The sequence below is a fragment of the Octopus bimaculoides genome, chromosome 9 (assembly GCF_046866305.1).
Source record: "Octopus bimaculoides isolate indiv1 chromosome 9, ASM4686630v1, whole genome shotgun sequence".
Taxonomy (NCBI): Eukaryota; Metazoa; Mollusca; class Cephalopoda; order Octopoda; family Octopodidae; genus Octopus; species Octopus bimaculoides.
The window spans coordinates 74,866,678-74,888,497 of record NC_142936.1 but is presented as its reverse complement, the minus strand read 5'-3'; the positions used below and the strand labels follow the sequence as shown (position 1 = coordinate 74,888,497).

At 36.5% G+C, this 21,820-nt stretch overlaps 1 protein-coding gene across 5 annotated transcripts in view; it reads left to right on the top strand.

Moving 5' to 3' along the window:
* The window catches only part of LOC106882884 (protein RER1), a 74,743-nt gene that overhangs the window by 28,452 nt on the left and 24,471 nt on the right, over positions 1-21,820 (top strand). For all 5 annotated transcript variants that reach the window (XM_089357796.1, XM_089357801.1, XM_089357797.1 and 2 more), the window contains 4 exons: positions 10,648-10,723; positions 14,796-14,900; positions 16,934-17,030; positions 19,345-19,426. In XM_089357796.1, coding sequence (XP_089213922.1) covers positions 10,655-10,723; positions 14,796-14,900; positions 16,934-17,030; positions 19,345-19,426 — 353 coding nt within the window. In that variant the 5' untranslated portion in view covers positions 10,648-10,654. The remainder of the gene's footprint in view (positions 1-10,647; positions 10,724-14,795; positions 14,901-16,933; positions 17,031-19,344; positions 19,427-21,820) is intronic.

Below are 21,820 nucleotides of genomic sequence, written 5' to 3'. Positions count from 1 at the left end.
TTATGGCAGCATTCACTAACTTAAACAAGGAGACCATCCAGAAGAGTTGCAGGAGATTCCAAAGTCGTCTGGAGGCCATGGTTGAAGCCAATGGTGATTTTATTGAATAAATTTACTCTTTAGTATTTCAAGATATGTTAATGTAATTTTGGTAAATATATATGCTAAAATGAGATGCCACTGATATTTGTGTGTGTATCATGAATGTATGGTAAAAAAATTTGCTTCACAGCCACATGGTTCCAGCTTCAGTGCCAATATGTGGCATTTTGAGCAGTTGTCTCCTACTATAGTCTTCAGTTGATCAAAGCCTTGTGAGTGAATTCAATAGTGGGAACTGAAAGAAGTCCATCATATATATATGTTTGTCCCTAGATCCCACTGCTTGACAACCATTGTTGGTTTATTTATGGCCCTGTAACTTGGCAGTTCAGCAAGAGACCAATAGAATAAGTACCTGGCTTTGAAAATGAATGTACTGGGTCAATTAATTTGACTGGGAAATTCTTCAAGGCATTGCCCCAGTATGGCTGCAGTCTAATTAATGACTGAAGCAAGTAAAAGATAGAAAAGATTATATATATATATATATATATATATATAAATATACATACATAAACACACACACACACGTACACTTACTCAATCATCAAGTTGAATTGCAGCAAAAATTGGTGACTGAGCCTCTTTATAGTCACTGAACTTGCTAAAAACAGCAGCCAGATCTCCCTCACACTAACCTGCCATCTTAGAACAGAACACTTTGGATAATGTAATTCTATTACATAATTCTTGGGGGTGGGTAGGGAAGAAACACTGATTTTCAATGCCTTTGATCAAGTATTTGTTTGATCTGAGCTGACCTAAAACTAAACAATGACAACTTCACTATTGAATTATTTATTGGTTATAACAGCATTCATCTGTGATAACAATTACTCCTATTGTACTTGAATATCTGTAAGACCAGAATTACTCTACCCGTTGCCATGGACAAAGCTGTTACTACTTTGCTAGAAATAGCCGTCAAATTTTGCTCAGATCGCTCCTCTTAAAAATGACTCCTTAAATAACGTTGTCTTTGAAAACAAGATGGACTAGTCAAGGTGAGATACCTGTTAATTGCGTATGTTTTTTTAATGTTCTCTGTTTCTTTGTTTGGTTTCTATAACAGTCATGCTTTTTTATATATTTTGCACACACACACACACACACACACACACACACGTAGAGCTTTCATTATCGTTGGTTAGAAATGTATGAATGTAAACTGCTTTCATTATTAGATTGAGTAATGGGAAATTTGTTATATATAGTTTTGAGAGTAAAAGAAGATATTGACTCAAGTTTGTTAAACAACGGAGTAAACAATGTTTGTTTATATTTGTCTGTGTGTGTGTATTTATATTTATGAGAAAGAAAGATTGATATATAAATATCATCAGATACACGCATATAGATAGATAGATAGATCTAGAAACTTTATTACTCTGAGGTGACTGGCATTACAAGGGCATCCAGCTGTAGAAACCATGCTACACAAAAAAAAAAAAAAAAAAAAAGGGATCTGACATGGTCTTCCAACTCATTGGATCCTGTTGAACTGCTTTGTTCTCATGGAGATCAGACTTCAAATTGTGATGGTGATATGATACATTCTTTATTTCCACAAAATTTGTAACTAAGTGCTGTGGGGTTTTGAGTGAATTAACTATACATTTGAAGGTGGTGCACCAGCCTGGCCACATTTCAGTGGCTGTAACTAGTATAAGAACATTTGTCAAATTTTATTTCTATTTTGAAAAGATATTGAAAACAAACACTTAAGATATAAAAAAAAACTTTTGAACCTCTTGATTTCTGAATATTTTGTCTGTAAAATAGAAGAAATAATATGCAATTAGCACTTTTGGTATCTCTGGAAATTCCATATTTTATTGGAAAACTAAGATTTTTTTTGAAAGTGTATTTTTTTCCTGAAGTACTCAAATCTTTATATAGAGAAGAGACTATCTTTGAAAACTGTCACTTATTCTACTTCCTGAGTTATCTAATATTTTTATGTTTGTCAAAATGTAAATTTTTTTAACTATGGAACAAAATTCATGGCATAATCGGTCTATAATATTTTTCTTCTGTGCTACTTCTCCAATACAGTTGTTACTGATGTTAATACCCTGCACTACATCCTTATTTTCACATCTGAGACAGGTGTGTATGCTTGAGCATGAACTCGCAGTCCCAATGAATGAAGTACAGTAGCTGTCTCACAGGTCTGTAGATTCTAAAAAGAAAAGTGTATCAGTAATATATATATATATTTCCATCACCCATTACACTCTCTGAGTGGCTGGTGTTAGGAAGGGCATCCAGCTGTTGGAACTATGCCAAATCAGATTGGAGCCCGGTGCAGCCTGCCAGCTCTGACCAAACTGTCCAAACCATACCACCATGGACAATGGACGTTTAATGATGATGATGATGATCATCAGCATCATTTTAACCTCCACTTTTCCATGCTTGCATTGGTCAAATGGTATTTCTTGAGGTAGATTTTCTACAGTCACATATTTCATATTTCCCTATGGCCAAACATTTTCACAATTGGAAATGGACACTGCTTCTATGACAGTGACCCTTGCTAACAACTATCATGCAGTGTCAAGACAAGGAGATACTAACACACATACATAGCAGGCTTCTTTTAGTTTCCATTGACCAGATCCACTCTCAAAGCATTGGTTAGCCTCAGTTTGTACTAGAAATCACTTGCCCAATGCACCACGCAGTTGTACTGAACCTGAAACCACGTTTGGGAAGTAAACTTATTTACACAGCCACCCCCACCCTACCCCACACACACACATACCACATTTAGTTCTAAATATTTATCAGTCAGTCAGTTGTCTTATGAATTGTATAAATAATTTTAATATTTGATATAATAATATAAAGAAACACACTCAGCCTATATATATATATATATATATATTTACATACATACATATTATGTCTTTGCTTTCCTTCCATACTTTATATGTTGATTGTCTTATGAATAATATAAATGTTGTGTGTATAATATATTATGTCTTCAGAAGCTTTACAGATGTAGACCATAGCAGAATAATATAAATGATTTACATATGTTTATTTAATGTCTTTTTGTGGGAGTGAAAATGTTATAGGTTTTTACAGATAGCTGTCTGAAATAGGAAACTTATTTAAAGGTGTTGTGTATGGATGTCTAGGGCTCATAAATACAGACCAGGTTTAAATGCTAACTGCAGTTTGAAGTAGATGAGAGATAGGATGAGATAGGATGCTGGGTGATCTGAGTAGGAGAGGTCTTAAACTAAACAGCAAACTGAGGTGTAACCATGACTCTGTTAGGTGCAGGCATGGCTGTGTGTGGAAAGAAGTTTTCTTCCCGACCACATGGTTCTGGGTTCAGTCCCACTGTGTGGCACATTGGACTAGTGTCTTCTGCTATAGCCTCAGGCTGCCATAAGTACCAGATTTTACAAAAAAATATAAGTACTGAGGTCAATCCATCTAAAATTTTTCAAGGCTGTGCTCCAGTATGGCTCCAGTCAGATGACTGAAACAGGAAAGGTAAAGGAGAAAGAAAACTAGGAGTGTCTCTTTGTCTCAATGGTTGTAAACATGTCACTCAAACAAGCAGTTTCATTTCCAATCTTCTATAAAAAAAAAAAAAAAAAATGTCCCAACCATGGGCAAAGCTTGGTGACAAGATAAGCATCTGGCAGTAAAAAATCTACTTCAGTGAACTGTCTGACCCATGTATTCCTGATGATAATGCTGCATCTATTCATTATATATCCACTACATCTTAACAGATGTCATTTTGCAGCAGTAGTAGTAATTATTTACCATCACACAGTGGAGGATGGTGTGGTATAAATACTAAAATTTCTGACAAATTGCTTGACCAGCCCTGTTCACTTTGTGAGGAGGGGGCAGGCAATTTGAATTGTGGCATTGTACCTATCCTCCCAGCATATTAGTAAACTAAGATAACTACATTCTCAAATTGAAGCTGAGTTACAAATTTGATTATCTAGAACACTGGTTTCCATCTAGGTTGTCTCAAAACCCCGAATAGTTAGGGGTGCTATGACAGCCTGAAATATAGTGACGTTTTAAATTTTAAAATATATTTGACAAAAAGTCAAGCTCTTTAAGTTCTGATATGAAATTCTGCCAAGGTCGACTTTGCCTTTTCATCCTTTTAGGATTGGTTGATAAAGTAAGTACCAGTTAGCACACTAGAATTAATGTAATTGACTTAGGGATCTAGTCTTTCCCATTCGCACAATGAGCCCCGCTTAATTTTGCTCAGACTGCTTTCAATTTTAATGTATCGATGCAACTCTGAATTTTAATTATGATCAACCAATTACTTTATCTTGTAAATTATAATCTGATATTATTTGGCATTAAAGTTAGGAAATTTGGTCAATCAACAGACAGCGTGGCATTAGCAGCTTGTTACCATGACAACCACACGCTGCATTGTGGTTCACTGTTGTCTGTGCTACTGATGTCTATGTTGATTTTTCACACATAATTCTTCACACCACAAGATTCTTTTCACCCGCGTGTTTTGTTTTAATTTTCCTGTGTGTTAGTATATTATATATTTTTCTGTGCTTCTTTCTCTGTGTTGATATTTTAAATACTAAGTTAGCTCCCGACTTGATTGGCTATCTACGCTGGTTATCGAGCACAAACTTACAAAAAGTACAGACATCTGCATTTTGTTTAATATACATATCAGGAAAAACAGCCTTCATATATTCAATAAGCTTGGTGGCACCCTTGTGGTACATATCATTGTGGCAAATGTAAAACCGCCTATAATTGTATTGGTATGTATATTGATTACCAGGGTGACCTACAACTTGACTGGTCATCCACGCCAGTTATATCAAGCATAAACTTACATGAAGTATAGGTGGGTGTATGCATGTGTGTTGTTTTATATCATTTCAGAGTTCATTAATACATTTCTACATTTGATAAATTTTGTGGTACCCTGGTAGTACTTCTGTGTTGTTACATATATTAAATACCAAGGTTGCTCTCAATTTGGCTGGTTATCCACGCCGGGTATATTGAACACAGACTTACATAAAGTACAGTTGGGTGTGTGTGTCTGTGAAGACATGGCTGAGATGGAATTGTGTGACAATCATGCATTTCTTAAATGAGGAAGAACAAACACTCCATTGTGATTCTTCAACGTTTCTTTTAAATTCTTTAACTTTGTCACGACATTGAAGCTTCTAAGGAAGAAAACTTCCACAAAACCCAATGTCCAAAGTACATGTGGTGTATATATCAACAATATATATATATATATATATATATATATATATTTATATATATATATATATATATTTATATATATATATATATATATTTATATATATATATATATATTTATATATATATATATATATATATATATTTATATATATATATATATATATATATTTATATATATATATATATATATATATATTTATGTATATATATATATATATATATATTTATGTATGTTTGTAAATAATAGGATTGCTTCAATTTTTCAGGGGTAGTCTGAAGTATCCAAGCAACCAGGGGATGTTTAAATCCAGAGGCAACCATTTCCATTTAAGTACAAAAGGTGCTGTCAGAAGTTGATCAAAAATAGAGGAAATGATTGTCGAGTGGCAATATTGTTATAAAGTTCAGATATTCTTCCTTACACTGATTATTTAAATGACCAATTTACATAATATATAAAAATTTCTTTTGAAAGGACACAATTGAAACGTGCATAAATGACTCATTTTATAATCTCCACATAATTAAAGCAATGGCTAACTAGCCCAATCGAATTGCTTCTTGTGTTTGTTTCTCCATTCTCCACACGCATATATATATATATATATATATATATATATTGTTCATGGTAAAAAATATTTATAAGTTGTTAAAATATAGTTTTCATGGTTGTGTGAAAATCAAACAAACCCAAGAGTGACCTCTCCTCTCCACTTTTTTCCTCCTTCAATCCAAAACAATTTTTTCCCACCCACCAAGAAATTAAGTTTGAAAATAAATGACTAAAACAAATAAAAGAGTAAATGAGTTGGTATTATTTCTTACTGCACAAAACTATTCACTTTGTGTCCTTTCAAAAGAAATCTATATATATTATGCAAATTGGTCATTTAAATAATCAGTGTAAGGAAGAATATCTGAACTTTATAACAATATTGCCACTTCCTTTATTTTTGATCAACTTCTGACAGCACCTTTTGTACTTAAATGGGAATGGTTGAGTACAAGTGATTGGAGAACATGGCCAGGTATCAAAGCTGTAAAGAAGGGAGATAGTTGCATTGGCATGAACACATGTAGTGTGAAGGGATATTGTGTGTGTGAAGTATAGCATGTTTGTAATGCAAAGTGCTGAGGGGAGTTCGTCAAAAGGCCTAGAAATGTGTAGTAAAGAGAAGTTTAAAGTAATTGGACTTAAAGAGAACATCGGCTTCAAGGCACCCTGTCCAACTTGTTCTAGGGGGTCAGTGAGGGAGTTTCTACATCATTGGTTCCCAACAACTTCTCTATAAGGTACCCCTTTTGTTTTAATGAATTTTTTTTCACAAACACCCCCACTTTTTTTTATAAGACTGGTTACTGTATAAGCTGATATCCTGAATTAACAACAAACTCGTTTTCCCAGTTTCATCGCTTTGTTGAAAGTTCTATGTAAACTGAATTAATTATAGGTGTCTGAGTAATTAACTATACATTTTAAAGTGGTCTTCTAAAATTTTGAGTAGATCTTTGAACCTCCGGTATTGCCTTTGTGGGTAACCTGGACGTTTTAGGACTCTCCAAGTTGGGAACTGTTGTTCTCTGGTCACTTGATTCGCTAAAATAAGCAACCAAATCTTTGATAGATCACATCTTACTGCCTTAGAAATTAGACACATTTGACAGTGTAGTCCTAGTTATTCAAACGAGTTAGATGGTCATGTTTGGATTACCTTTAATAATAGGCCTATTCAATTGGGTTCTAAACTGCTCATCTAAGATTTAAAAAAGGAAATTGTTGCTAAGCTAATAATGTTGATCATGAAAATAATTGTGATCGTGACAGCAGCAACTACTACTGCTAATATTACAGTGCATGTGAATGTGTGTTTGTACATGTGAGAGATAGTTCTAGTTCATTCATTTGTTCATTGAAACATATATATATATAGATTAATTTAATATTCTCAGAATATGCTTTCTCCATGGTGACATGTATTCTGTTATATGAAAAACTGGGTTACTTTTTTTTACCAGAAATATGAAGAAGAAAGGGTTTAATGTAGGCTTGTTTTAAGCTTTTAAAAGAAATATCTCTGAAGATGAGATTGATAGTCTAAATGCTTGATGCCTATTATGATATACTAATTAACTATTTCTTGTGTGTGTGTGTGTGTGTGTGTGTGTGTGTGTACTGCTTTTTCAGACCAAAAATGTGTTTTAGGGTTAAATGGGGTGTAGTTTATATAATTTAGTTGGATTGTTCTAATTATGGTGCTGAAATATGGACAGAGAGAGCACATCATAGAGATTCTCAGTTATGAGGAGATATAAAGGCATATTGCTTAGAGCAGAGTTTAGTAGGTGAAAGAGGTGTTAGTGATATACAATATGCAAGGTAAGAGGAGTGGAGATTGCTGTAGTTGGGTTAAAAATAGAGGTAGTGAGGTAACAACTTTATATTATGTTAGCAGAGATTGCAATACTTTAGAAGAAAGTTGAGTATTTCTACAGACTTTATATCTAAATGTCATCCATTGCACTTAGGTATTTTATTTGAAAATTTCTCACCAATTTAAGGTTTGTTAAAATCATGCAGTCTATGAATGGCATGGCTTTTCTGTAACCATTTAGCCAAGTTATTAATGTTGCACTGCACCGTCTGCAGCTAGTATGTGGTGCCCTCTGTTGGTCTCCTACCTTAATATCGAAATAGTAACATGCAGGCAAGTCTCATCATTAACATTGTTGTTATGTTTCTTCATTGTCACTCAAGATCTGTAAAGGGTAATTAAGGCATGTCACATGATATGTATGTCTGCTTTGTCAGTTGAAAAGAAGTGAGTCTACTACATGCACAAAATAACTAGAATTTAATTTAACAAAATCTGTATACTTTTTTTTTTTTTCTTGTTTCAGTCATTAGACTCTGCCTATGCTGGGGCACTGCTTTGAAGAATTTTATAGTCGAATGAATTGATCCCATTACTTTTATTTTTATTAAAGACTGGTACTTATGCTAACAGTCTCTTTTGCTGAACTGCAAAGTTACTGGGACATAAACACAGGTTGTCACATGGTGGGATGGGGGGAACAAACACACACACGATGGACTTCTTTCAGTTTCCGTCTAGCAAATCCACTCACAAGGCATTGGTTGACTCATGGCTATAATTGAAGACACTTGCCCAAGGTCCCATGCAGTGGGACTGAACCCAGAACTATGTGGTTTGGAAAATACAGATTTAAAATTGGGATACCAAAAATGACCTAGAAATAGTTTTGTTTTATTGTAACAAAATCTCCATTGTCCAGTTATGTGTTACTGGATTAAGCTACATTAATTACTCACTGATGGTTTGCGTTCAGATAAATTTCTTTTTTCTTTAATAATGCTACAGTTTACCTAACTTCAAAGCTAACTGCAGAGTTTTACTGAGCTCTTTCCAATCAATTTATGACATTAAGATATAATTTTAAACACTGACACATATACAACCATGCGTGTGTGTGTGTGTGTGTGTGTGTGTAAAAATAGATGTAGACATGGTTGTGTAGCTTAGAAGTTCACTCCTGAATCATGCTGTTTGAAATTCAGTTCCACTGTAGGTTCGTGTTCTTTACTACTGTCATGGCTTGATTAATTTGTGAGTGAAATTTGTAGACAGAAACTGAACCATAGTGTGAGTTAATAAATATATACACCTTCTCCTCGACTTATGACTGAGTTTCATGCCGACTGATAGCTCATAAGTCAACTGGTCATATGTCAGATTTATATTTTGCAATATTATTTTCATTCAAACACAACTGATGCTTGAGAGCGACTGAGTGAGAGACAGTGGCAGGCAGTGAATGTCTGGGTCTGAGGAAGGCCTGTGGTACCAGATTCTGCCATAGTTATCGTAAGCACAGCTGCCCAAAGTCCGAAAATCAACTTTTATTTTTTGTGGTCGTAAGTCCAGAAGAAGGTGTATTAGTGACAGAGGCTGTATACTGAGAGGTAAAATTTATCCCTATTTAAATGTGAATGTTCTGTTACAACAAACTATTCTATATCTACTACAGTATAGTTTGTTCTAACAGGACATCCATGTGTAAGTGAGGATAAATGTTAGTGCGTGAGTTCCTGTTGCTCATTGTCTTCACATGTGTGTGCTGATTGTAGAGAAAACTGCCTTGTGATTCATACAAACAATAATCATTGTTTCCAATCCTCTGCAAAAGCATGTCCAGCCCGTTTGTTGTTTGATAAAGACTGGAAACGTCTATTAACTTGCTTGTAAACAGGCGAGGGTTGATGTCAGGAAGGGCATCTGACTACAGAAAACTAACCCATGCAAACTTAGAAAAGTTGCTATGATGGTGATATATATATAGGTGTGGATAAGTTTGTATGCCATAAGGGGAGAATGAATGTGATATTCTGAGGCTGTCTTCACATATGAGAGAGAGAAGAGGAGGAGAAGAGAAAATGTCTCCCTCCCAAGGAAGAGTCTGCCCCGAAACATCGGGTTTCCCTTCTACCCGCAGCATGCAGTCTTATTTAACCCTTTAACATTTAAAAAGCACCCAGCACACTCTGCTAAGTGGTTGGTGTTAGGAAGGGCATTCAGTCATAGAAACCATGCCACAACAGACAGGTGGAGGCTGGACTGCTTGCTGCTAGCCAATTCCATGTCAAACCGTCCAGCTCATGCCAACATGGAGAGCAAACATTCAACAACAACAATAATGATGATGATGATATCCGTCCAAAATATTCTACTTGTTTTATGCTCCAACTGGTCAGATCTTGCCTCCTACACCACAATGTCATTCTAAAAATTTAACAGTTACCTCATCAAAATCTCGAAACTATGAGATAATGCATGATTAATTGCAAACAATGTGAATAAATTAATATTACTTTTGATAGCATAATGTGAATGCTAAAGAGTTAAAACAAAATATGACAGTATGACAAAATATATTAGTACAGTAACCCTTGTGGAAATGATCCACCTGAGACTGAGACTTCCTGATTCTATGACAAAAACTTCCTGTCTTCATGTTATGCCCCACTGGTTAATAATGATAATTATTTACTAAATTCTGCATTATTTTCTCATTCAATTGTCACAAAAAGGCAATGTCTTTCAAAAGAAACATGGTAAAAAAAAAAGAAAAAGAAAAAGGTTAAATCCAATACTCCACAGATTCTATTTTTCCTTTATATTTGGTTCTTCTAATTCATTTGACTTCTACATGCTTCATAATTATGTTTGTTAATCAGTCTAGCTTTTTTTTCACTTTTTGTTTGCTTTTTTTTCTTTCCAGGGGGAAAATGAATGATACTTCAAAATCTACAAAAAGTGTTGGTGCCATTGCAAGATACTTCAAAAGATACTGTGAGGTAAACATTGTCTTCAGTATTGCTGTCTTTCTCTCTCTCATTTCTAATTGTCCAATCATTAATTAGTAGTGGAAGAGGAATACCCAAGGAATACATGGAGAAACAGTCCTCCTTAATGTTCCTCTTCCAAGATCTGAAGTCAGTATACAGAATTACACAAAAATAGATAATTACGGATTGTAACAAGGGACAGGACAGGAGACTGTCCTGGAACAGACCTGACTCAAGGAATTCTTGGAAAAAGCAAACATAAAATGGTAACAAACATAATTAACTGTTTGTAAGATAAGTTTTGGATTCTTTGAAGCAAAATAAGAAATCTAAGCATTTGTTCTGTATTTCATTGTTGCTGCATCCATTATTATTATTATTATTATTATTATTATTATTATTATTGGCAAGCTGGCAGAATCATTAGCACACTGGACAAAATGCTTAACAGCATTTCATCTGTCTTCGTGTTCTGAGTTCAAATTCTCCCAAGGTTGACGTTGCCTTTCACCCTTTCAGGGTTGATGGAATATGTACCAGTTGAGTATAGGTGTTGATGTGATCAACTGTCCCCCTCCCCATTAAATTTCAGTGTTTCCTGCAGTAGAAAGGATTATTATGATGGTAGTAAGGTAACAGAATTGTCAGTACCAGGAAAATGCCTTATAGTATTTCTTCCAGCTCTTTACATTTTGAGTTCAAATACTATTAAGGTCAACTTTGCCATTCATCCATTCAGGGTCGATATAATAAAATACCGGTCATATACTGAGGTTGGTATAATCAGCTTTCCCCTCTCCTCAAAATTACTGGCCTTGTACCAAAAGTAGAAAGAATTATTATTATGAGGGTAGTACACTGGCAGAATCATCAGAACATTGGACAAAATGCCTTGTGGTATTTGTTTTTTGATTTCAAACCGTACCAAGGTCAGTGGTTGATAAAATAAAGTATCAACCAAGTACTGGGGTTAATAAATGGATTAATCTCTTCTTTTTAAAATTGTTAACCTTGAACCTAATTTAGAAACAATTGTTAAAGAAGTCATTTAACAGTTTACCTTGAAACAAATACAGCTTTGAATTGTATTGCAATACTAGCAAAATCTGTGGAAATTTTGCTTTGGAACAAATATATGTGTGTGAGTGTGCATCTGTATGTGTGTGTGTATTTATATATGCACACATACTGACATAGATTTATACACACGCACACAATTTTTTTTGTGTAGCAAACTTATTTTAATACTTTCATCTAACCATGCCACTATTTGCTTAGATAGACTTGGAAAATACTTAAAACAAATGTACAAAGGAGAGGGTGCTTTACTTAAACTCCCACTCTTACTCAGACCCTCACTCTTCACTGTTTTAGAATCCTCTCTCTCTCTCTCTCACCTCCTCTCTCATTCTGACTTCGAGTTGGCTTTATCTCTCTTTTTACTCCTATTCTCTGATGTCCTTTTATGAACATTGTCATCACCACCATGATTTACCATTTATCATCTCTTCTTTTCTTCAATTTTTTTTCCTTTTTACACTTCTTTTCTCTATTACTCTTCTTTTTCTTTCAAGTTCTTTCTACCTCTCCATCGATTCTATTCATTCTACCTATCTCCATTTTTCTCCATTCATTTAAACCCTGTCTGTTTTTGTCTCTCTCTTACTCTCTCTGAATGAAGCTGCAGAGAAAGACACCAGGTATCTCTGTATTAAGAGGGTTGATCCATGGGCTGTTACTGCTGGGTTATGGGTAAAAAGCCCCTTCAGTCATGAATTGCACCTAGAAAGTTCCCCTGTGAGGCACAAGTCTAACAAAGTTATGCAAGACCAGCAGTTGCCCCTGCATACCAGTCTCCCCTCTCCACACCACAGATGTTGTTCAAAGGAAATGCAAAGGCCAATACAGCTTGGCACCAGTGACATCACAATCCATTTCTACAGCTAAGTGAACTGAAAAACGTGAAATAAAGTGTCTTGCTCAAGAACACAACACACAACCCAGTCCAGGAATCAAACTCACTACCTCATGATTGTTAGCCCAGTGCTCTGACCACTGAGCCATGCACCTTCACAAGGTGGTTTACAATTCAGAATTTCACTTCTGGGTTACAGTTCAGCATTTGATCAACCCCAAGTGGGGTATTCTATTACAACACCAGGCCAATCAAAGCCTGAAACATGGATTTGGTAGGCAGACACTGAAAGAGGACCGTTGTACATACATACATTCATATATATTGTGTCACGCGTATTAGTGGCTTCTTGTCTTGACATCACATAATAGTTGTAAATGAGTGTCACTGTCATACAAGCAGTGTCATATATTTCTTGTGACCTAAGGATTTGAACTCAGAATCTAAAGACCTGGAAAAAATTCTTCATGGTATTTCTTTCAATGCTCCAACGATTCTGCTAACTCACCATGTTTTATTTTTTATTTTTTAAAACCAGAAATCAGTTTAGTGCATATTTGTGGAACGGTTGTCATATTTGAAAAACTGGGAAAAAAAAGCCATAACTTCCACTTCATAGTAGAAAGATTTGTTTTACATAAAGTATGTTATGAATTAAATAAATAATAAAACAAAACAAAAATAATAGGACCCTCCCCCCTGCCTCTATACACTAACATGCACAAGAAAAAGAGGTGTTATCTAGAGTTGTTTAGCTTCCAAGTCCTCTTGAAGAGGGGGCTAATAAGGAATGCTAGCTAAGTATCGCTTAGTATTCTAGCTGTGACCACCCATCTTTTTAAAGACACTATATCTAGGATCGCATTATTTATTGCATCTTTCATTTTCTTAAGATTATAGTGTGCCACAAAGGTAGATTTTGCAGTTATTTCTAGTAGAAAGCAAATTTTGAAGGAACCGATCTTCACCTGCAACTATCAATGTGAAAACAAGTAGACACATGCATAGACATAAACAATAGGCGTTTTCAGTTTCTGTCTAACAAATCCACTCAAGGCTTTGACCATTTCAGGTCCATTGCAGAAGAAACTTACCCAATGGGGCACAAATTGAGGCTGAACCCCATGTTAATAGCTTGGAAAATTATATTTGTATTATCATCGTTTAACGTCCGCTTTCCATGCTAGCATGGGTTGGACGATTTGACTGAGGACTGGTGAAACCGGATGGCAACACCAGGCTCCAATCTGATTTGGCAGAATTTCTACAGCTGGATGCCCTTCCTAACGCCACCCACTCAGAGAGTGTAGTGGGTGCTTTTATGTGTCACCCACACGAAGGCCAGTCAGGCAGTGCAAATTACATATATTGAGAACATAGATGGGCCTTGTAATGTATAAAAAAAAAATTTTGTTACTGTTTTAAACAGGGGTCAGAATTATGTGTAAGTTGTCTGAATGATTGGTTCAGATTATTAATGAGGGCTTGAAAGACTGTTGACATTTAGCACATATCACTCATTAAAATATATACTTCTTGAAATTTCAATTGAAGGAGTTGGGTACCTGAGCACTTTGTTCTGAATCACATTATGAAAAAGACCATCCTTGATGTAAGAGTTTTCTGATAAATGGAAAATATATGGTTAAATGATCTGTTTAGTTGATTTTCTGCTGGGGTTTCTTTTCTGGTTTGCATTGAGATTCCTCTATATTCTTCATGTTTAATTTGTCTTTTAGTGTATATTATCTTTCTTCCATATTCTCTAGCTGAAATGCGTCCATTTTTATCTTTTGCTGTAATTTAGAGTAATTTTATTGATCACTATCTGTAATATCCTCTCATTACTTGTTTATATGATTCAGTGCCTTTTTATTTATTTATTTTTTAGTTACAATTGTTTTAGATGAAATAAAATAGTTTTGTTATCAAATAAGAAAGCTCATTGTTATATCTGTTTTTGTGTGTGTGTGTGTGTAAGTAATTATTCATTCATTCAAAGTTGATGGTTCACTCTGTCGTTATTCTTTCTTGCTTGATTGTGACAGTGAATGAATAAAATCTGTCATTTTATGTATTGAGCACTTTTCCTCCTCCTTTGTGTATCCAAAACCACATATATACTGCATAAATTTGTCATATATATCTGATTTATATTTATTTCAGATTCACCAAAGTTTGCTAGATCGAGCAACTCCACATGTCACAGTTCGATGGGTTGTAGCGTTACTTCTAGCTCTCTTCTACTGTATTCGGGTTTATCTATTACAGGTAAATTTCTCTATTTCTTTCTTCTCTCTTTTATTTGCGTGTTTGCATACACACACTCGCACATGCGATTTCTACCCATGCCAGCTTGGAAAATGGACATTAAATGTCAATGATGATCATACACAAACACACACACACACACACATATATATATATATATATATATATATATATATATATATAATGTGTGTATGTGTGTGTGTGTGCTTGGGGTTGATTTTTTTTTTTTTTTTTTTGTACCAATTAAGCGTGCACAATTCAGTTTTCACTTCAGTTTTTATTCATATTTTTAGATTATACGCCTATCAAAGTTCTTTTGTCAGTCACCAAGGGAGGTCATAGAATGTGTGACAAAAGAATTTTGACACATATAAACTAAAAATAATACAAATAAAAACTAAAGCAAAGACCGAATAAATAGTGTACATATTCAATTGACAAAAGAAAAAGTCAACCCCAAGTATAACTATCTGTTTTAACACATGTTCACATCAAGAATCTTGCAGACCAAATATATAAACTTGTGTGTGTGTATACGTATTCTTTTATTCGTTTGTCATGCTGGAGCACCACTGGTTTTGCTGATTCCCTCTGGCTGGGGGTGGTTTCACATCACCACTCCTGTATGCCCATTTGGTGTTGGCCCATTTGGTGTATGAGGGAGTTTGATTCTACTGCTGTCATCTGTACCTCGTGCATTGGTTCGTCCAGTATTGTAGAGAGGAGGATATCTAGTTCCTTTTTGAAGATATTTATGCCCGCATAATGTGTATTTCTTAATTTTTGAGGCAGGGCATTGAGCTGTGGGCCTTTGAATGCTAGGCTATTGCAGTGCCTGGTCCTCAATTTAGGAGGAGTGGATGATACCTATGGTACAATACAATGGCGTCCAATAATTGTCCTTATCATTTTGCTCAGGTGTAGTCATCGTCGTCATCATCGTTTAACGTCAGCTTTCCATGCTAGCATGGGTTTGGATTATTTGACTGAAGACTGGTGAAACCAGATGGCTACACCAGGCTCCAATCTGATTTGGCAGAGTTTCTACAGCTGAATGCCCTTCCTAACGTCAACCACTCAGAGAGTGTAGTGGGTGCTTTTACGTGTCACCCACACGAAGGCTAGTCAGGCGGTACTGGCAACGGCCACACTCAAAATGGTGTATTTTACGTGCCACCCGCACAAGATCCAGTCCAGGGGCACTGGCAACAATCTTGCTCGAAAGTCCTTACACATACCGCGGGCACAAGTGCCAGAAAGGCGATGCTGGGCACAGGTGCCATCACAATTTCACTTTTGCTTGCCCCAATAAGTCTTGTATATATGTTATGCTTTCAGCCCATGCTAGCATGGAAAACAGACGTTAAACGATGGTTTCAGCAGTTAACCCAGAATTACAGAATTGCTGGTTGAAACCTTATATAATCTTGTTAATTCATCTTGTCAGTGCTAGCAAAAATTGTTAAAAGTGCTCAGTATATATTCCTGCTGTACAAATTATCATCACCACCATCAATTCCATATGTGGTTGGAGGTAAACAAACAGTTGATGTAAGTTCAAGGCGTTGCCTTTCCCAGATGGCGGTAGGCAGACCCATGCACGTTCTTACACTCTCACACTATTACCAACATGTTCAAAGAGAAGGAGATTGTGCATCTTCAAAAGTGATAATGTATTTATATTTTGCTTCAATACTGAGTAGTTTTCCAGCAGGTATAAGAAATCAACCCAAATTATTTTCAAGATTAATTGTATTTGTGAATTCAGTATCCACCTTCCTTCCTTCCTTTCTTTTTCTCTTACCTCCTTTCTCTCTTTCTTTCTCTTCCTCCCTTCCCTTCTCCCTACCTTTTAGAAGTATTTGCATATCATAACATTTCACTGTTGGTGGACTATTATGCTAAGTTGTTACATAAATATTAATGAAATGGTTTATTTTGGGCCAATTTCGTTGTATGTATGTCTCTGAATATCTGTTATTTATGTTTTTTTTTTTGTTTATAATTTCATTTTGGTATTTATTAATTTCTAGGGCTGGTACATTGTGACATATGCATTAGGAATTTATCTTCTGAATTTGTTCATTGCATTCCTTACACCCAAAATAGACCCTGCCATAGATGACACAGGTAAGTGACTGTTATAGTTTAGCCCCAGGTCAGCCCTGATTAAGCACACCCACAATCAAAGACATTTCCAATCATGACTATCACATCTTTTTTCCATCCCTTCCCATAAATAGTGATCCTTTATGTTCTTCCTTTTAAAGACAGTAGGTTATGATTTCAGGGGAGTTTGACTGCTATTTTCAGGATAAGTTGAAGGTGGTGGCTATTCCTCATTTCTGGGTATTTCTTTGTTTCTTTTCTTTTCAGTGCAATGCAACTCTGAGTAGGATGTGAAAAACAGGATTTGTGCTTGCCATGTTGTTTTTGGAAGGATTGTCTAACATGGTTTTCAGAAACTAAACTTTAAACACCCAATCAAACATAGCGTATCAAGTTGTCATTGTTTTGACCTTACTCTACAGATGCAAACCACTGTATCAGGAAGACATCAAGAAACTTGAGTGCTCTCGCCAGCAGAAGCCTTCATCATCATCATTTAATGTCTGTTTTCCATGCTGGCATGGGTTGGACAGCTTGACAGGAACTGGCAAGGCCATGGGGTCAAACTAGGTTCCATAGTTTGTTTTGGTTTGGTTTCTACAGCTGGATACCTTTCCTAACACCAGCCACTTTACAGAGTGTATTGGGTGCTTTTCATGTGGCATCAGCATCTGTGCTTTTTACATGGCACTTGGGTTCTGGGATCTCAATTCTGTTGTGGTGGGCGGGTCTTCTTGAGTACTTGAATATTAAATGGGAGGACCACATTCACCAAAATAGCAGATCTGAGAAAGCTTGAACCAACAGCATTGATTTCACCACCGTCAGACAATTGGCTCAGATAGTTTGTATATGGTAGGTGTATATAGTAAACTCAACACTGGCAAAAGACCATGCAGAAACCCTCTCTGATGTTATAAAGATCAGCTCAAAAAGACTATGAAGAAAATATGAGATGAACAAGCAGCAGATGGCTCTCTGATGTCAAATCATTTTGGGTACTACTGAAGTGTTTCATCCTTCTGAGGTCAACAGTTTTAAAGTACCAGTTCTGCTATGTGGGCTCGGTGGTCCATGATAATATTTGTAGATTGATTCCTTTGTAGGATGAGACTTGCCTCCGTCTTCAGAGAAGAGATATGTTTGAGATGTTACTCTGTATAAGTCAAACCTTTTTCTATTCACACATATGTACATTTTCTGTATCTCTTGTATTTAATATACTTTGTATGTGTGTGCATGTGTGTGTGATTGGCATCTCTTAGTTTCTACTTACAAGATCTACTCACTAGGCTTTGGTTGGCCTGGACACTAGCCCAAGTTGCCATGCAGTGGAACTGAACCTAGTTTACTTCCCAACCACATGGTTTGGACAGTAATCTTCTTACAACACAGCCATCCCTATGCCTACACTTATTACTCAAACATTATTTTTTTTATTACACCTCATAATATTCTTCTTGTACCTTCAAATTAGGAGAATTCTATTGTGCAACATTATATTTATGCTACTGAAGTTGCCATATAGCATTGTTTGTTATTGCACTCTACGTTATTGGCTGGTATCATGTCAGTGGACACGATAACAGCCGAGAAAGAACTCAATATTTAAGATATATGTCTTTTTCTTTCACTGGCAAAGTAGATGCAACATGACTCAACTCACTGACAGCACGGTCCGTTAATGGCCTGCCACTCTATGGAAGAACTTGCAGCATAATCCTAGAATAAATTGAAAATATGGCATTTCTTAAGTGCATCACCTCTTGACTATATCTCATTTATTCAGTTGGCTGCCTCTGTGTTCTAAGTTTGTGTTAACCAAGTTGACTTGAGTGACATTAACAGTAATATCCTTTCTACTGTAGGCACAAGGCCTAAAATTTGGTGGGAGGGAGCCAGTCGATTAGATTGACTCCAATACATAACTGGTACTTCATCAACCCCCGAAAGGATGAAAGGTAAAGTTGACCTCGGCGGAATTTGAACTCAGAATGTAAAGACAGACAAAATACTGCCAATATTTTGCTCAGCGTGTTAATGATTCTGTCAGCTCACTGCTTTTGACACTAACAATAATTTAGAGAGAGAAATTAGTTACTAACTAAAGTCAAACCAGGAAAACAGTCTTTCTTTTATTGAATTGACTCTGCATTTATGCTAGGCCCAGATCTGACCTTAAATGTTTTTTGGTTTTCTGTTACATTCCTTAGATGTCATTATCTTACTGGGTTTTTGTGTTATATTTTTTTTCACTGTTTTAGGTCTTTTAATGTTTTAACCATTCATTTTACCAAAATTTGATCATTTAAAAAAAAAATTTTGTTTTTTTTAGCTGAAGATGGACCATCATTACCAACAAAAGTTAATGAAGAATTCCGGCCTTTTATGCGCAGATTACCAGAATTTAAATTCTGGTGAGTAGCATAGTACAATTTGTTTTTGTATGCATTAATTTACTTCAGGAGTACGTAGTGGTGCAGTGTAAAAGTTGAGCCCTTTGTTAGTTGATTTTGCATTCAGTTTTTCCCTCCTAACTGCAGCTTTTGCATTCCTGTTCCACATCATTTCATGTTATTTTGGGAAAGGCAACAACATGTGTATACTCTCATAGAAACTTCTGGCTTCCTGATTTCCTTAAGAAAGCAACAGGAAACCGATCTAATATCGTCTCTGAGATACTATGTTAGTAAGATTGAAAGTTATATTGAGTTTCAGTCTGCTTCCCATGCTGGCATGGGTTGGATGGGTTGACACATCAAGTTGGTTCTTATCCAGAGTTACTTCTCCCCTAGATGAACAGGAAACCATGTCTTATTCATATGGTTCCTGCTTTGAATCCAGTCTGGTATTATGTAAATATCCATTAATAAGACAACTGGTGATGACTAGGAATCAAACTGATTGAAACAATGTTAGTATAAATATTTTTTAAAATTAAGTTAAACAGTTTGAGAAATATTTTGATAATTATGACCCATCTCACTCAGATATTTAGACAGCTGTTTTGTTTTATATAAATGCTTTTATAGCTCATGTAAGATTCTTCTATAAACATTATTGTGTTTGAGAAAAATGGTGCCAGCAAGCAAAGAGACAGTACACTGCTGAACTGAATGTCTTTCACTTATTAGTTCTACTCTCTTCCTGTAGTCTAAATTCAGATCTGATAAGGACTGATTTTGTTTCATTCCTCAAAAGGTTTGTGAAATAAATACTAGTTCTAAACTATTGTTGATTCAATAGTCCTGTTATGCTTGTACTTTATAGATTCACAGGCTTTGCATTATGTTTGCTGATGTGTAAGTACCATAGATTTGTTGGGTCTGTGGGTTTGCGGTATAGTTTTGACCCTCTACATGTAACCACTTCATACAGATCATTAATGCCTTTCTAAAAGGCATTAATGTTGCACCGTTGAGGCGCAATAGCCCAGTGGTTAGGGCAGTGGACTCGTGGTCATAGGATCGCGGTTTCGATTCCCAGACCAGGCGTTGTGAGTGTTTATTGAGCAAAAACACCAAAAAGCTCCACGAGGCTCCAGCAGGGGATGGTGGTGAACCCTGCCGTACTCTCTCACCACAACTTTCTCTCACTCTTACTTCCTGTTTCTGTTCTACCTGTAGTTCAAAGGGCCAGCCTTGTCACACTGTGTCACGCTGAATATCCCCGAGAACTACGTTAAGGCTACATGTGTCTGTGGAGTGCTCGGCCACTTGCACGTTAACTTCACGAGCAGGCTGTTCCGTTGATCGGATCAACTGGAACCCTCGACGTCGTAAGCGACGGAGTGCCAACACACACAATGTTGCACCATTCACCACCTAAATGACATAGGCTTCATGACTGTGAATTCAACTTTAGTAAATTGTTTTAAGAGAGAATGGATCTGCATTAGGTTAACATGTTTTGATCACCACCATGCAGACAAAGGTCATCCTGTGATTAGACTCATCTTAAATTAAACGGTCGTAGCTGTGTGATAAGAAGCTTGCTTTTCAACCACATGGTTTGGGGTTCAGTTCCACTGTGTAGCACCTTCAGCAAGTGTCTTCTATAACCTCTGGCCAACTAAAGCCTTGTGAGTGGATTGCGTGAAAAAGTGCCACACCCTAACAGTTGAGGGAACCCGTGGAAGAGGTAGGCCCAGGAAGACCTGGGCTGAGGTGGTGAGGCAAGACCTTCGTACATTGGGCCTCACCGAGGCGATGACTACTGACCAAGACCTTTGGAAATGTGCTGTGCGTGAGAAGACCCGGCAAGCCAAGTAAGATCGTTGCCAGTGCCCCTGGACTGGTTCTTGTGCGGGTGGCACATGAGATGCACCATTTTGAGCGTGGCCGTTGCCAGTACCGCCTGACTGGCTCCCGTAGGATTTTCGAGCGAGATCGTTGCCAGTGCCCCTGGACTGGCTTGTGCGGGTGGCACATAAAAGACACCATTTCGAGCGTGGCCGTTTTCGTGCGGGTGACACGTAAAAGCACCCACTACACTCTGAGTGGTTGGCGTTAGGAAGGGCATCCAGCTGTAGAAACTCTGCCAAATTAGACTGGAGCCTGGTGTTGCCATCCGGTTTCACCAGTCCTCAGTCAAATCGTCCAACCCATGCTAGCATGGAAAGCGGACGTTAAACGATGATGATGATGATGATATATAGTTTGTGTCTGTGTTTACGTCCCCATAACTTTGTGGTTTGGCCAAAAAGGCCAAAAGAATAAATACCAGGCTTTAAAAAACAAATACTGGGGTCGATACATTCGACTTAAAATTCTTCGAGGCAGTGCCCCAGCATGGCCACAGTCTAATGACTG